Raw genomic sequence first — 16,125 nt, 5'->3', positions numbered from 1 at the left:
ATTAAATAGAACACATTTTATCTCTATGGGGACAGCAAGCTCAGAGGTAAGACGAGGCATGGAGAAGCACTTCCATTGTGTTGTATGGTTTCTACTGGACGGTTTCTAACTGTCAATAATTGGCCACCAGGTGGCACTGGTGATTAGTGTTTAGTCTGTACAGTATTTCAGTAAAATGTGTGTGTTACACATGATAGTGAATAGGAGAATAGTCACAAGGTAGGGTAATAAAATAGCCAAAATATAAGGTCTGGGAGTTAGATTTGTCTGTCTGTCTGCCTGCCTGCAAGCTCACCACTGTCGAGGTGTGGAGGAGAGAGTCAGTGAGAAGAGAAGTGGTCTCAGAGGAAGGAAGACAGACGGCCACAGAGCCCACTAGGTCGGCCAGGGAACAGTCGGGCCCATCCCCGCTGCCAGCCAATAGGGTGGCATTGGCCAAGGCGACCTGGTCCGAGCTCTGCGATTGGTGGAGAGTAGGAAGGGAAACCAGGAAGAAGGAGAAAAGAACAAGGTAAAGACAGCAGATAGGATCAGGTCAAAGCTGAAAAGGAAGTGAAGTTGAAAGTCTCCAGCACCTCCTAAGCTCCTACTAACTAATGTAATTCAACATACTATAACAATAAATGGAATGATATCAACCTTTCTATGCCTTTCACATAGCCAAGAACACAACTGAGCATACAACACACCTAAAGCAATTATTTCACCACAAACACCACCAGATAAAGGTATATTTACAATGCACAAATGTGTGTCTGAGATTGTGTGTGTTCGTGTTTGTCTGAGAATGTGTGTGTAAACCGTTGTGCATATCAACCCCGTCATGTTCCTGCATACATACCAGGACACACAGAGCAGCCAGCACATAGATCACTGATAAACACCACACACACACACACACTGGCATGCATGCTCCCCCCACACACACTAAACCTACAGCACCGAGGGTATGCAAAAGAGGAGGGAGAACGAACTATGATGTTTCCACTGAAAACTTAAGGACAGCTTATTTTCTTTCTTTCCATCCAACAAATGTTCTCCATACTATTCTCCACAAACAACCATAAAATTTACTTGACAACACAGGTCTGCGCGCACACACAGACATACAGAGAGACACACAGACAGACACACAGACAGAGATACAGAGACACAGACAGAGATACAGAGACACAGACCGAGATACAGAGACACAGAAAGAGACAGACAGAAAGAGACAGACAGTGACAGGCAGGCAGACAGACAGAGACACAGACAGAAAGAGACAGACAGTGACAGGCAGGCAGGCAGACAGAGACACAGACAGACAGAGACAGAGACACAGACAGACAGAGACACAGACAGACAGTGGCAGAGACAGACACAGAGACAGACAGACACAGAGACACAGACAGACAGAGACAGAGACAGACACAGAGACAGACACAGAGACAGACATAGAGACAGACACAGAGACAGACACACAGAGCGTAGAATAACAATTTTCCACTGAAATTACATTGTTGGCAATAAATCAATTCCTTTAAATGACTCCCATCTCCATGACATCGCCTCAAAACATCATGGACTCGAGGACTCGAGGAATGTGAACATTACACAGGGTGGGGGGGGGGAGGCAAAATATGTGTATCAGAGAGAGGAGGAGGGAAATTAAACTAGAAATAATGTTGGATTAGATTTAAGTGGCAGAAGAGGGTAGAGGTCAGCAGCAAGGAGAAAGGGGTAGAGTAGGAGGTGGTAGAAGAACGAGAGAGGACGAAGAGGAGAAAGAAGAGAAGGACAGGAGGAGGAATCTGTTTTACATCAGGCCGGGTCCAAATGTCATGCATTCCTCTAGATTCCACAGGAAGATACACACCACTTCTCCCCCCTCCCGCCGACCTCCTCAGTGTGCCCCTCACACCCAGGGGTCACACGGGGTCAGGCCACACCCTAAGATCAACATCATCCGCCTGCTATCGAATAGAGGTTTGAGGTTATGAGATGGAAAACCGTGTCAAGTGTTAACTCGGTCATGTGCTAAGCCACCCACCACAACCTCCTTCATCACCAGGTTTCTATCTGCTCCCTGCTTTGTAAGATTGTCATTTGGGACTCCTCTTTGACTCCACCTGTTCCACATAACCACTTCTGTGCCGGTTGTTTTCAGGAGAAATAAACAAATAAAACATCAGAAATGCATTACTTTGCATCTTATGATGCTAAACCGAAGTATTACAACACACGGCATTAAATGCACATGTCAGTACACACACACACCGCTATCCCGCTATCGCCATCAATGTCGGAACCATGCCAGAGACCATGTGCCATTCTGGACAATCAGAACCACTCCACGTGGATCCAGGGAAATCATACAGGCAGTTCCACACAACACGCAAGATCACAGCAGCAAACGGAACCAGAACACACAGCACACGGGAGGCCCAGCCTTTGGGTCACCGGGGGCCAATCAGGTAGACTCACCATGGGCGTGGTCAGCGAGGAGTGTCCACTAAGGTAGGAGGAGCTAGAGACCGATAGGCTGAGCCCCAGGCCAGAGCCCACCTCCTCTGCTGCCGCCACCAATGAAGGGTGGAGGTGGCACGGCAGAGAGGAGGATGAGGAAGAAGAGGGGGATGAAGAGTGGGAGGCCTGAGGAAGAGAGAACGAATGAAAAAAAGGAGAGGGGATCGACAAATAAGAAGAGAGGGGAAGTCAGAAGAGGGAGAAAAATAAGAATTAAAGAGAAGATGAGAGAATGGCAGAAGACAGAAAAAATAAAGACTTTATCACACTAAGAAGAGAAAGCAGTGTAAGATCAAATCCCGTTTCAGAATCAGAGCAATGAGAAAGAAGAAGAAACCCGCACACTTGATCGTATCACTGCTCTTTAATAAGCTTTACGTATCGGCCTCAAAGCCTTCAGAGCTATGAAAGACAGAGTTAAAGAGAGTTAAGTTGATAGCATTAGTACAAAATGAAGTCTTGCAGAAACGTCTACCACAGAAGAAGAAACACACAGAAGACTCCTTGTTGCGGACACTGAACATGAAGCCAGCCACAGGGTCAGAAAAGGGCATTGCTAAGCGTCATCTCTAGGGGTTGGAACAACACAAAAGAGTCGAGACCTGTTTAGCCCATCGCTCAGACAGTGTTTGGATCTGACCATCTTAATAAACCTAACCAGACGTCTTGCTCTCTGAACTGTATTGCTTCAAAGAAACCAGGTCAAACTACACACCTCGAAACAGGAGAAACTAGAAATATGATTTTCGCTTTCTCTTTATCTCTTGCCAACTTATTAACTGACTGGCAGACCATCTAAATTGCTTTTAATTTCCCCAAAGCCGTGTAAAGTCAGAGTTCTTAAAGCCTGTAACATGTTGGCTTATTGGAAGGCAGGAGGAGGACTAGGAGATACAAACAGGCTTATCCTACCCAGGCCACACCCTCCTCAAGCCCCCTACACCACCAGCCCAGAGAGACGGAGGAGGAGGAGAGAAATACAGTTGGACTGTACAGTACAGTAAAGTAAAGTGAACAACAGAAATCCTCAAACTAAAAGGCTGGGATTCTTCCAATAGACAGCGGTTGGTGGTTTGCAGAAGGCTGGGAATCTTCCAATAGACAGCGGTTGGTGGTTTGCAGAAGGCTGGGAGTCTTCCAATAGACAGCGGTTGGTGGTTTGCAGAAGGCTGGGAGTCTTCCAATAGACAGCGGTTGGTGGTTTGCAGAAGGCTGGGAGTCTTCCAATAGACAGCGGTTGGTGGTTTGCAGAAGGCTGGGAGTCTTCCAATAGACAGCGGTTGGTGGTTTGCAGAAGGAGAACAGCGGACCAGAGGATAATGACCCCTCTGTCGCTCAGTGGTAGGTTATGTATAGTATTGTACTGCAGTGAGGTCAATGGTTTACATAAGTCTACTCCAGCAGGCTATTTTCATTTTCTGGGTTTCTAGTTGTGGATTAATCCGGCACTAAGCGCAATATCCACTCAAGGGTGCAGAATCCATTGCACCCTTACTGGCTCGCAGTCAATAGCCCATGAATCCATTGAGCAGTCCAGTAGCCATCTAGTTTCTACCCATGTGTAGTCTTTAGTAAAATGGCCGACAAACCACATGACACCAGTGTGTAGAATCTAACCTCTTTTATACCTCAACCCACAGCCAAGTTGAACCAATCTCCATTAACCTGAAGAAGGTTGGGCCAATCAAATCTATCTGACCACCCCCTGACCTCCTTAGCCCCTCTCCCTGGGTTCCCACCTCCATTGACTGATTGACCGACCGGACTGTCAATCAGACAGACGTCTCAACTTACCTAGGGCAACCAGGACTAAGATAAAATGACTGGATTTGATAGAGAGAATGATATTGAGAAAGGCAAGTCTCAACTTGTCTGGTAGGGGTTACCACCGACACACACCACTTAGAGCGAGAAAGAGAGAGACGAGGCAGACTGAAGAGGACTGGGGGTAGATGGAGAGATAGAACGAGAGACTGATCTGAGGGGAGAGATAAAGTGAACATTGATGAGGAATGGATTCCTGGAGGAAGGGAGCTCTGGAATACTGTCCTTCCCAGCCAACAACCACTACACTAGCACAAGTTACCTCAGAGTTCTTCTTCTGGGTCGTGTTCATCAGGCCTCAAACTGATGAACAAGGACTGAAACAGGAGAGGGACTACCTAGAATTGTCCAATAAGAAATGCTCTATTTAATTTAACTGTTATATGTTGCATGCCCTCATGATCACAACCCTGCTTCACATTCACCTCCATAGGGGGTAGTTTTGTTTTATTAGTTGTGCGGGATACACATGGTATACACTGTACAACTAGAGGCAGGTTCCTTCTCAGTGATGCAACAACAATAAGAAATAAAACATAAGAATATGAACATAAAAGTAAATGGCTCAGTAGAATAGAAAACATTTTGGCTTAACTATAACACAGGAAGGCACAATTTGTAGTCCAACATTTACATGTTTTGGGGTAGGGGGATTTGGGGGCAAGTGTTAAAATAGTTTATAGTTGACACATGTTCCACACCACTGGTTGCCAATGACATATAGACAGGGGTCAACTGTCCTCTGGGGTGTTATACAGCATATGACCACCGTGGGAATCGGACCTCTCACCTTTGACCTCCAGGCAATAACTACTGTTGTGATCTCCACAGCGTGTAGCACCATGACCTCACTGTTTCCCCACAGGGGGCTTAAACTGTCACCTTCTACATTTCCTCATTTAATTGTTGATTTAAAACTAAGTGTTAAATCACCAACCTTAAACTCCTACAAGTAAAATATGTCATCATTCAGCACTCAACCATGACTGCATGGATGTCGACCTGGAAAGGAGACCTTACACAAAGAAACCGTTGGATCCAAATTCTCCACACTTTCCCAGTGTGCACTTGCTCGCTCCAACATCATAACCAGTGCATCTCTACGGAGGACTGCGAAATTCCACTGGTGAGGTCTGAGGCGGGGTGGTCAGTAAGGGTGAAATAATGTGTGATTGGGTGGTGAGGACTTGAGGAGGAACACACACACACAGACACTCACCAGCTGCCTCTGCTTGGGGGGCAAGGCGGGAGGCGGGAAGAGGGGTACGGGCTCGTGGACCGAGTCGGTGCTGCTGAAGGAGTCGTTGAGGCCGTAGACGTCCTGGAAGCGCTTGTTCCTCTGCTCGTAGATGCTCTCGCTCTGCGGCGTCTGGTAGAACACGGAGGGCTGGGGCTCCGAGTAGTCCTCCACAAACTGCATGTACGCCAGAACTGGGGGGGGGGGGGGGGGCATGGCGAGACACTAAAAGTTATTTCAAGTGAAATGTTAATATGCACACTACCATGCATCAATCACAGGTGATGCAGGGAATTATAACTGCAAGAATTAGCGTAATCATAGAAACGATAACTCCCTTAAACACAATATAAGCTCTGCATGTTCCTAAGATAGGAGTGAGGTCATGTAATGTTAAAAGGGGTCAGTTTGACAAGAAATGGCATAGCTTGACAGGAAGTGGCATCATAGTTCAACAGTCGGGAGTGGATCAGTTGGTAGAGCATGTAGCTTGCAACCCCAGGCTTGTGGGCAATGTTCCCTCAAACATTTTCTGGCACTGAGCAAATTTTAGGTTTGCTGAGCGCAAAACCCATCAAAAACTATGCAGAAAATGCCTCCCATAACAATTTAACATGGAAATAGCTGTTCTATCATTCAGCCTACAGTAGCAGCCAATGTGTGGTGTTCAATGTAGCCCTACATTCCATGAGACCTTTGGGCTTGACATTAACCCGTTTATCCACTTCACCTTCAGACAATGAGGTGACTGAACATGTTATTGTGTTGTTTGATGCAAGAAACCATTTTACAAAATACAATGCATTATTATTCCCATATTATTATTACACAGAATCAGACAAATTATGCTCCCCTCTGCCTATTGGCCACTTAGCTTATTCAAGCCCGTCTCAAAATGCAATACTGTCCCTTTAAGGCAAAAAATAAGCTCTTTACCTGATTCGCTTTTCAAATATGTCTAGTAATGTACACATTTTGCGCTTTGTAAAAGCAATCACTCCTCTATTGCTGACTACAGATTATCTATAACTGGACTAATAACTCACTAACTAGCAAAGGATATGAACAAAATACACACTTGGCTGCATGCAGCTTTCGGTTTGACCTCAAAACAAGCTAATCTACTCACGACCGCTCATGCTGTTAACACAGTCCAGTTCAAAGTAAACGGCAGAGATCCATAATTGGCAATGGTCTATTTGCATATAGGCTTACTGCAGCTCTGTTTTTTTATACCACACCGGTCTGTGTAGAGTATGGGCTGAGTAGAGCATGTCAGTGCAATAGAAATCCTACTCCGATGCATTTTGCCTGCAACAAAATCTCTTGCATAGTTAGTTCTGTTTCGGTATGTTGCATTGAAAGTGGCTAATATTGCGTTGATTTGATCACAATTGCCACAGTAAAGGGAAACGTTGATGGTGTTAACAGGGAAACCTCTAGAACAGTGGTCACCAACCTTTTCTGGGTCAAGATCACTTGGGATTCAAAATGCAAACAGAGATCTACTGCTCAGATTTCTTTTTTTACATGACTTAAAAATTTAAACCTATGCAACATTAACCAACTAAAAACAGCAATGAGGTTTGTGCAGTGAGCTATAGGCCCACCGCACATTGGCTTTGCTTGAATTCCCTTGCCGATGCATTCTTGTTCGGGGCCATTTTTTAAAAATGATTTCAAAATTTGACGTAGGCTATATGATCGCACTGGTAATTGATCTGTTGTGAATTGATCTACTTGTGAAGCACAGCTGAGTGAGCATACATTTAATGAATTTGCTTTTTATTTTATTGGGCTGATGGTGCATCGAAATGGTCTGTCTCAGAGGAGGGAGAGAGCAGCAGACTGAGGGTCCACCTCTCAACATCCCTCCGCTATACCTTACCAATAAGGGACAGAGATGAAACTAGAGTCGCACCGCATTATTTCTGCCTCTGTTGTTACTCCAATGAACTGAGAAAGTGAAATATTCCTCAATATTAAAAAAGACCCCGGCCGCTAATCAAATCAAATGTATTTATATAGCCCTTCTTACATCAGCTGAAATCTCAAAGTGCTGTACAGAAACCCAGACTAAAACCACAAACAGCAAGCAATGCAGGTGTAGAATAATAACAACACCACAAGCCTATAGATATACTTTCCTACTCTTTCATTACTGCTGCAGTGCTGGTTGTAGCGCTGAGTGGAAATAGGAAGAATACGCAATTCATGGCTTAGAACTGTCAACACTTTTCTGAGTAACAACTTAAACATGAACTCATAAAAACAGCATCTCTTTGCTGTATTCGTTGACAGTCTCTCTCCAGCCATGGTTTTAAACGTTTTGAAATCTCAGAGTATCAACTTTGCTGTAGCTTTCTTTGATGCCTGCTACATTACTGCAGACATGGTCATCTAAGCCATCTGATTGGCCAGCGGTAGGCCTATAGCACAGTTAATTTGTACTCTGGGCACGCTAGGAAGGCGGGCCGTTCGCCTACCTGGAGTGCAGGGCAGCTGAATCGGGTGCATCTACCGTTGTTTACAGAAATGTTTTGCGATCGACTAGGAATGCCTTGGAGATCGACCAGTCGACCCGTTGGTGACCACTGTTCCAGAAAGTAGAGTGAAGTTCAATCTCATGCTTCTCTCTATGGGCTAATATTTATGAAGGGCTACTGCGCCCACGCAGCTTAAAGGGAACATTGGTTGTGGGTTCGATTTCCACTCTGGAGCGTCCACTAAATGACAAAAATGTAAATATAAAAATGTCAACAGGAAATGACATCATAGCTTGGCAGGAAGTTACATATTTGCGACCTCTGTACCCAACTGCCAGTGGATCAGGAGTCCATTGTGCTTGTCCTGGAGTTACACTTCCGCCCTCTATTCTCTGTGGCAGATTTCTTAAACATGAGTCATGCATGAATGACACTGCAGCTAAGTTATCACTCTAACCTCAGTCTCTATCCTTTCCTCCTTCAATCTTCCTCTTGTTTCATTTCTCTCTCTCTGTGTTTTGCTCAATTATCTCCCTAAACCGTCTCCTTCCCTTCCTCAATCATCCTCCTGATCTTTTTCTTTCCTTCTCTCTCAATTTTCCTGTAATTCTCTCTCTTCCACTCCTTCTATCCTTTTCTCCCCCACACCCCATCTCTCCATCACTCACCGTGCTTGTTCCTCTTCTCGGGCAGCGGCGGTGGACTGGAGGGAACGTCTGCGTTCTCGCTGGCCAGGTACTGGGCCACAAACACGCCCCCGTTGCTCTGGGGCATGGGTGAGATGGGCGTGAAGAGGGGGAAGGGGGGCGTGGGGTGCAGCAGCTCCTCTTCCGACAGGTTATCGTACTGCGAGGGGAACCTCTCGTAGAGGGGCCCCCGCGAGGAACCACCCCAACACCCGTCCGGATAGGGCGACACCTGGGCGCTGCGTCGCTTCTTCTGGGGTAACGCTGGAGGCGCGCTGAGGCGGCAAGGGTGCAAGGGGCTGATGTGAGAACCGGGCTGGGGGGTCCAGTATTCGGAGTGGTGAGGGTGGGGGGCGGGTGGGGAGCTAAAGCGGGTGGGAGGAGGGACGGGGGAGGATGACTCGCTGTGGGACTCAGGGAGGGGCGACAGAGAGGTGACCCCTGAGGGGGCGAGGGGGTCCCCAGTGAAGACTGAGAGGTCCTGGTGGAGGAAGTCATAGTCCGGGTCGTAACTCTCCGTGTCTGAAGAGAAACAGAGGAGAGAGAAAGAGGGAAACAGAGGAGAGATCGAGAGAAAGAGGGAAACAGAGGAGAGATCGAGAGAAAGAGGGAAACAGAGGAGAGATAGAGAGAAAGAGGGAAACGGTCTTTGAAATGCAGTATTGGCGGTTACGGTTAAGCTGTTGACATTTGAAGTGAGTATTTTAAAAATAGAGTGTGAGACAATATGCCTCTGGGTATGATAAGTGCACACGTAAAAAAATGCCCCGCCCCCAGAATTTGGGGCAACCAATCGCAGCACTCCGTTGGATAGTAACCGTCTCTAACCAAGCTCGTGTCCGTCATCCTCACACAAGCTCTCGTTTCAAATGCATGGAAGCCAATGAGGGCAAACCTCATATATAGGAAGTCTGCATACACCTTAGCCAAATACATTTAAACTCAGTTTTTCACAATTCCAGACATTTAATCTTAGTAAAAATTCCCTCTCTTTGGTCAGTTAGGATCACCACTCTATTTTAAGAATGTGAAATGTCAGAATAATAGTAGAGCGATTTATTTAAGCTTTTATTTCTTTAATCACATTCGCATTGGGTCAGAAGTTTACATACACTCAATTAGTATTTGGGTGCATTGCCTATAAATTGTTTAACTTGGGTCAAACGTTTTGTTTGTTTTGGGTAGCCTTCCACAAGCTTCCCACAATAAGTTGGGTGAATTTTGGCCCATTCCTCCTGACAGAGCTGGTGTAACTGAGTCAGGTTTGTAGGCCTCCTTGCTCGCACACGCGTTTTCACTTCTGTCCACACATTTTCTATAGGATTGAGGTCAGGGCTTTGTGATGGCCACTACAATACCTTGACTTGGTTGTCCTTAAGCCATTTTTCCACAACTTTGGAAGTATGCTTGGGGTCATTGTCCATTTAGTTGGAAGACCCATTTGTGAACAAGCTGTAACTTCCTGACTGATGTCTTGTGATATTGCTTCAATATATCCACATAATTGTCCTCCCTCATGATGACATCTATTTTGTGAAGTGCACCAGACCCTCCTGCAGCAAAGCACCACCACAACATGCTGCCACCCCCGTGCTTCACGGTTGGGATGGTGTCTTTGGCTTGCAAGCGTTGCCCTTTTTCCTCCAAACATAACGATGGTCATTCTGGCCAAACAGTTCTATTTTGTTTCATCAGACCAGAGGACATTTCTCCAAAAGGTACGATCTTTGTCCCCATGTGCAGTTGCAAACCGTAGTCTGGCTTTTTTACGGTGGTTTTGGAGCAGTGAGCGGCCTTTCAGGTTATGTCAATATAGGACTCGTTTTACTGTGGATATTGATACTTTTGTACCTGTTTCCTCCAGCATCTTCACAATGTCCTTTGCTGTTGTTCTGGGATTGATTTGCACTTTTCGCACCAAAGTACGTTCATCTCTAGGAGACTGAACGCGTCTCCTTCCTAAGCGGTATGACGGCTGTGTGGTCCCACGGTGTTTAAACTTGCGTACTATTGTTTGTACAGATAAACGTGGTACCTTTAGGTGTCTGGAAATTGCTCCCAAAGACGAACCAGACTTGTGGAGATCTACAATTTTTTTTCTGAGGTCTTGGCTGATTTCGTTTGATTTCTTTTGATTTTCCCATGATGTCAAGCAAAGAGGCACTGAGATTGACAGTAGGCCTTGAAATACATCCAAAGGTACACCTCCAATTGACTCAAATGATGTCAATTAGCCTATCAGAAGCTTCTAAAGCCATGACATCATTGTCTGGTATTTTCCAAGCTGTTTAAAGGCACAGTCAACTTAGTGTATGTAAACTTCTGACCCATTGGAATTGTGATACAGTGAATTATAAATTAAATAATCTGTCTGTAAACAATTGTTGGAAAAATTAATAGTGTCCTAATCGACTTGCCAATACTATGGTTTGTTTAACAAGAAATTTGTTGGGTGGTTGAAAACTGAGTTTTAATAACCCCAACCTAAGTGCATGTAAACTTCTGACTTCAACTGCATGCATGCATGTATGTATCTAATGTATGTATGTATCTATATATGCGTGTGTGTGCAACCCTACCCAGCGTCTCACAACTAGTATTTTGGGAGCACCGTCCGCTGTCCTGTTCCATGGAGCAGAGATGCTCGTCAGACTTGCTGAGCTTTCCCATGCTGCTGCAGGGCGAGAGGCGCGGGGAGTTGCCCCTGTACGACTGGCTACCGCCCGAGAAGCGCCTCTGTAGTAACTCCTGCTCATAGTCCTGCTGCTGCAAAGACACAGAGACAGACAGGCAGACAGACAGGCAGGCAGACAGACAGACAGACAGGCAGACAGACAGGCAGACAGACAGACAGGCAGACAGACAGGCAGGCAGGCAGACAGGCAGGCAGACAGACAGACAGGCGGACAGGCAGGCAGACAGACAGGCAGACAGGCAGGCAGACAGACGAACAGGCAGGCAGGCAGACAGACAGGCAGGCAGATAGACAGGCAGGCAGGCAGACAGGCAGGCAGGCAGACAGACAGGCAGGCAGACAGACAGACAGGCAGGCAGACAGGCAGGCAGGCAGACAGGCAGGCAGGCAGGCAGACAGACAGGCGGACAGGCAGGCAGACAGGCAGGCAGACAGACAGACAGGCAGGCAGACAGACAGGCAGGCAGACAGACGGACAGGCAGGCAGACGGACAGGCAGGCAGGCAGACAGACAGACGAACACAATGAAAAACAGACACAGATGTCAGCAACACAGTTTCAGGAAATAAGAGAGACCTTTGTGGAGCTAGGATCTGTTAATGGCTGGCCTAATCAAGTCTGATCACTAATCTGTATCTGCCCATTATAATTGCCTGGTAATCCACCCTATTCAACACCATACTCTGACAAAGTTTCTCTAGACCACTGTACTACCGTTACCATTGGACTAGTGGAATATGTGGGTGTTACTCAACGTTAACCTCACAAAGTAGTGGTATGTGTCTCTGGTGAGGTGTGTGTGTTGGTACCCGTCTATGGACGCTGCAGGGTAGGCTGGAGCCACGGCTCATGGGGCTCACCACTGCCACCCGGGTGGGCGACGGGGCCGACTGGCGCTTCTTTGGGGGCAGGGCCGGAGGAGGACTGGAGAGAGTGAAGTAGGATGTATGACAATCAGTGAGAATGGACATTTTTCGGAAGTTTATGGGGTCAATTTGAATTTCAGTTTACTTTATGAATTGACTGACTTCAATTCAAATTGACCCCAACACTGATTTTCGGGCTTCTGATGCACAACCAGGCTCACAAATACAAGTAGGGGCATTGGTACACACACAACCAGGCTCATAAATACAAGTAGGGGCATTGGTACACACACACAACCAGGCTCACAAATACAAGTAGGGGCATTGGTACACACACACACACAACCAGGCTCACAAATACAAGTAGGGGCATTGGTACACACACACAACCAGGCTCACAAATACAAGTAGGGGCATTGGTACACACACACAACCAGGCTCACAAATACAAGTAGGGGCATTGGTACACACACACACAACCAGGCTCACAAATACAAGTAGGGGCATTGGTACACACACACAACCAGGCTCACAAATACAAGTAGCGGCATTGGTACACACACACACAACCAGGCTCACAAATACAAGTAGGGACATTGGTACACACACACAACCAGGCTCACAAATACAAGTAGGGGCATTGGTACACACACACACAACCAGGCTCACAAATACAAGTAGGGACATTGGTACACACACACAACCAGGCTCACAAATACAAGTAGGGGCATTGGTACACACACACACAACCAGGCTCACAAATACAAGTAGGGGCATTGGTACACACACACACAACCAGGCTCACAAATACAAGTAGGGGCATTGGTACACACACACAACCAGGCTCACAAATACAAGTAGGGACATTGGTACACACACACAACCAGGCTCACAAATACAAGTAGGGGCATTGGTACACACACACACAACCAGGCTCACAAATACAAGTAGGGACATTGGTACACACACACACAACCAGGCTCACAAATACAAGTAGGGACATTGGTACACACACACAACCAGGCTCACAAATACAAGTAGGGACATTGGTACACACACACAACCAGGCTCACAAATACAAGTAGGGGCATTGGTACACACACACAACCAGGCTCACAAATACAAGTAGGGACATTGGTACACACACACAACCAGGCTCACAAATACAAGTAGGGACATTGGTACAAACACACAACCAGGCTCACAAATACAAGTAGGGGCATTGGTACACACACACACACACAACCAGGCTCACAAATACAAGTAGGGGCATTGGTACACACACACAACCAGGCTCACAAATACAAGTAGGGACATTGGTACACACACACAACCAGGCTCACAAATACAAGTAGGGGCATTGGTACACAGTTTACTGCTCCTTGAGCTGGATGAATGAATCTATAGTCCAATAAACTGCATTCTTTATCGAGTCGTAGTGGGAGAACCACACAACATATCATCGCGTGAATCCAATTTGACTTCCATATGATGGTTATTATATCAATATTTGCGCATAAAGACAAAAAAAAAACCCACCTTGTCTAGCGTATTTTGTTTTGTCGACATATGGAAAGTTGTGCTGTTTCCAACAGTACTTTGCTCGCATAAAAAGGTTGGATGGAAACCTGGTTACTGAGGGGTTATTATGGTCAAATCCAGAGGTGGGACCAATTCACTATTATTCGAGTCACAAGCAAGTCTCAAGGTCCAAGTCTCAAATCAAGTCCCAAGTAGAACCGGTCCAGTCTTGAGTAAAATCCGAGTCGTTCATACAAAGAGCAAGTCAAGTTGAGTCAAGTTTTTTCAAGTAAAAAACATAAAGAAAATCTATACAGACAAGGACTTGTTCAACTACCAATCTTTGTCTATTTATTGAGGCTACCAGACAGCCCTTTTATTATTTTGTCTACAACACATTGATTATTAATGTAAACATATTCCAATTGCAAGCTTCATAAGTAAATTATACAATTCAAGCAATTTTGATGTACCAAAAGACCAGTCGGCTTATGCTAGTAATTGTTGCTTGATGCCCCATTGTTGGTGAGCAAAGTAATGGGTTCATATTCTTGAGCACCTCGTTTATGTGGAGCTGAATATTTCATTTATGGCAAGTCTCTCTCCCTACAATTTTACGTTTGCGCCGTACCCCGATCCTACGGATAGCTGTACAGAAAATCAGCGATCTGTTCGGTAGTTCAGTGGCTTTTTGACCTGGGACCCCCGAAAAGCAGTGGTTCAAAGCTTGCGACACCCGCGTATGCACATTGCGACCAACCAAATGTAGCCTGTCATTACAGCCATAAACGCAGATGCATTTTCAAGACACAGAAATAAACTGCGTTTTACACCTGCATTTTGAGCTTAAAGCATGTTAGCAGTCAATATCAACTAGGGATATCATGTCACATTGTCACTTCTCTGGAGTCCAGAGTAAGCAGGATGATATGGCCTACCTGCGGCAGGGTTTGCAGGACTGAATGGAAAGCATGATCTGTCTGTAGCCTTTTTCTTCCCCACAAAAATGTATTTTACAGAATATGTTACATCTTCATCCCATAAGTATCGAAGGTAGTACAATGTTAAAGCTATCTTTAGACATATGGCCAGTATCACCACTGAGGTATATAATTATAACCCACCCAAACTAGGCCTATCTGAAATATGAAATCACCAGGTAGCCTATTGTTTTGGCAAAGATACACCCGTAGCAGATTTCTAAATGGTACCTTATATGGATTGTATTCATTTAGGTAGGCTTCTCTGTTTTCTCCAGGCAAAACCAGAGAAAATTAAACAGGCGCTTTCTGGTCTGCCTTTGTACACCAATGCTGATGACTGGCTATTGGTCAAGAGTCAAGACCTGCAACTAAAGCACAGATAAGATGTTTTTTTAAAATAAGAATTTGGTCCAATGCCGTAGGCCTATGTTAGTGACCAGATCGAATAAGTAAAAACTAAATACAAATGGTAGTCTATATGTAGCCGATTAAAATAACCTTGTCAATGCGCTAGCTTGTTGATTGACAATTTGCTGGTCAAATCAGAGAGCAGAGTAAGCGTTTCACTAGCCAACACATTTCCCCCCCCAAGTGTGATACGGTCTCTGGCTGCGTGGAGAGTAATCCACGGAGACTCTGTGCACACAAAAAGAGTAACAAACCTGGCCAGATCATTTAAAGCCATCAGTCTCAAGTCAAAGTTGAGTCCCGTGTCTTGACACTCCAAGTCAAGTCTCAAGTTAGTTTATTTTCTATCAGGTCAAGTCATCAAATGTAACTCGAGACAGACTTGAGTCCAAGTCATGTGACTCGAATCCACACCTCTGGTAAAAATCAGCATTACGTGCTTAATGCCTCGTTTTCAATGACATCCGCAAGTTGGTCCTTCCAGGTTATAACACTGCAATCACCACAAGGCAATGACAGTTTAAAGGCACAGCATAAAATCAGCAGGCCATGGAGACCATGACAAGGAAAGTAACAGGGTTGGGGACAGCTTCATTTCAATTCCAGTGAATTCAGGAAGTACACTGAAATTCCATTTGGTGTACCTTTTTAATGGTACACATAGGATTTGTTTGAATTTTTGTATTGTCATGTCAGAAAATGTCCAATATACATCTGGTGCTAATTGTGAAATGATAGTGTTTCAATGTATTATTTCCCCACTAGTATTATGGACATTCTCTGAAATGAAGAAAATCCCGTGTTGAACACTTTTAAATGGAATTGACCCCAACCCTAGAAATGGATGACATTCAAGATGTGTACACACCATAGACATACATAGATACAGTTGAAGTCGAAAGTTTACATAC

At 45.4% G+C, this 16,125-nt stretch overlaps 1 protein-coding gene across 1 annotated transcript in view; it reads right to left on the bottom strand.

The window, feature by feature from the left end:
* LOC135544718 (rap guanine nucleotide exchange factor 1-like) overlaps positions 1-16,125 on the bottom strand; it is a 91,404-nt gene that overhangs the window by 13,464 nt on the left and 61,815 nt on the right. Inside the window, 6 exon segments of the mRNA XM_064972559.1 lie at positions 296-466; positions 2,470-2,634; positions 5,552-5,763; positions 8,724-9,263; positions 11,321-11,507; positions 12,246-12,360. Coding sequence (XP_064828631.1) covers positions 296-466; positions 2,470-2,634; positions 5,552-5,763; positions 8,724-9,263; positions 11,321-11,507; positions 12,246-12,360 — 1,390 coding nt within the window.

This window comes from Oncorhynchus masou, chromosome 8 (genome assembly GCF_036934945.1).
Source record: "Oncorhynchus masou masou isolate Uvic2021 chromosome 8, UVic_Omas_1.1, whole genome shotgun sequence".
Classification (NCBI taxonomy): domain Eukaryota; kingdom Metazoa; phylum Chordata; class Actinopteri; order Salmoniformes; family Salmonidae; genus Oncorhynchus; species Oncorhynchus masou.
The sequence above is the reverse complement of the archived record's forward strand: the minus strand, read 5'-3'. Positions and strand labels throughout refer to the sequence as shown.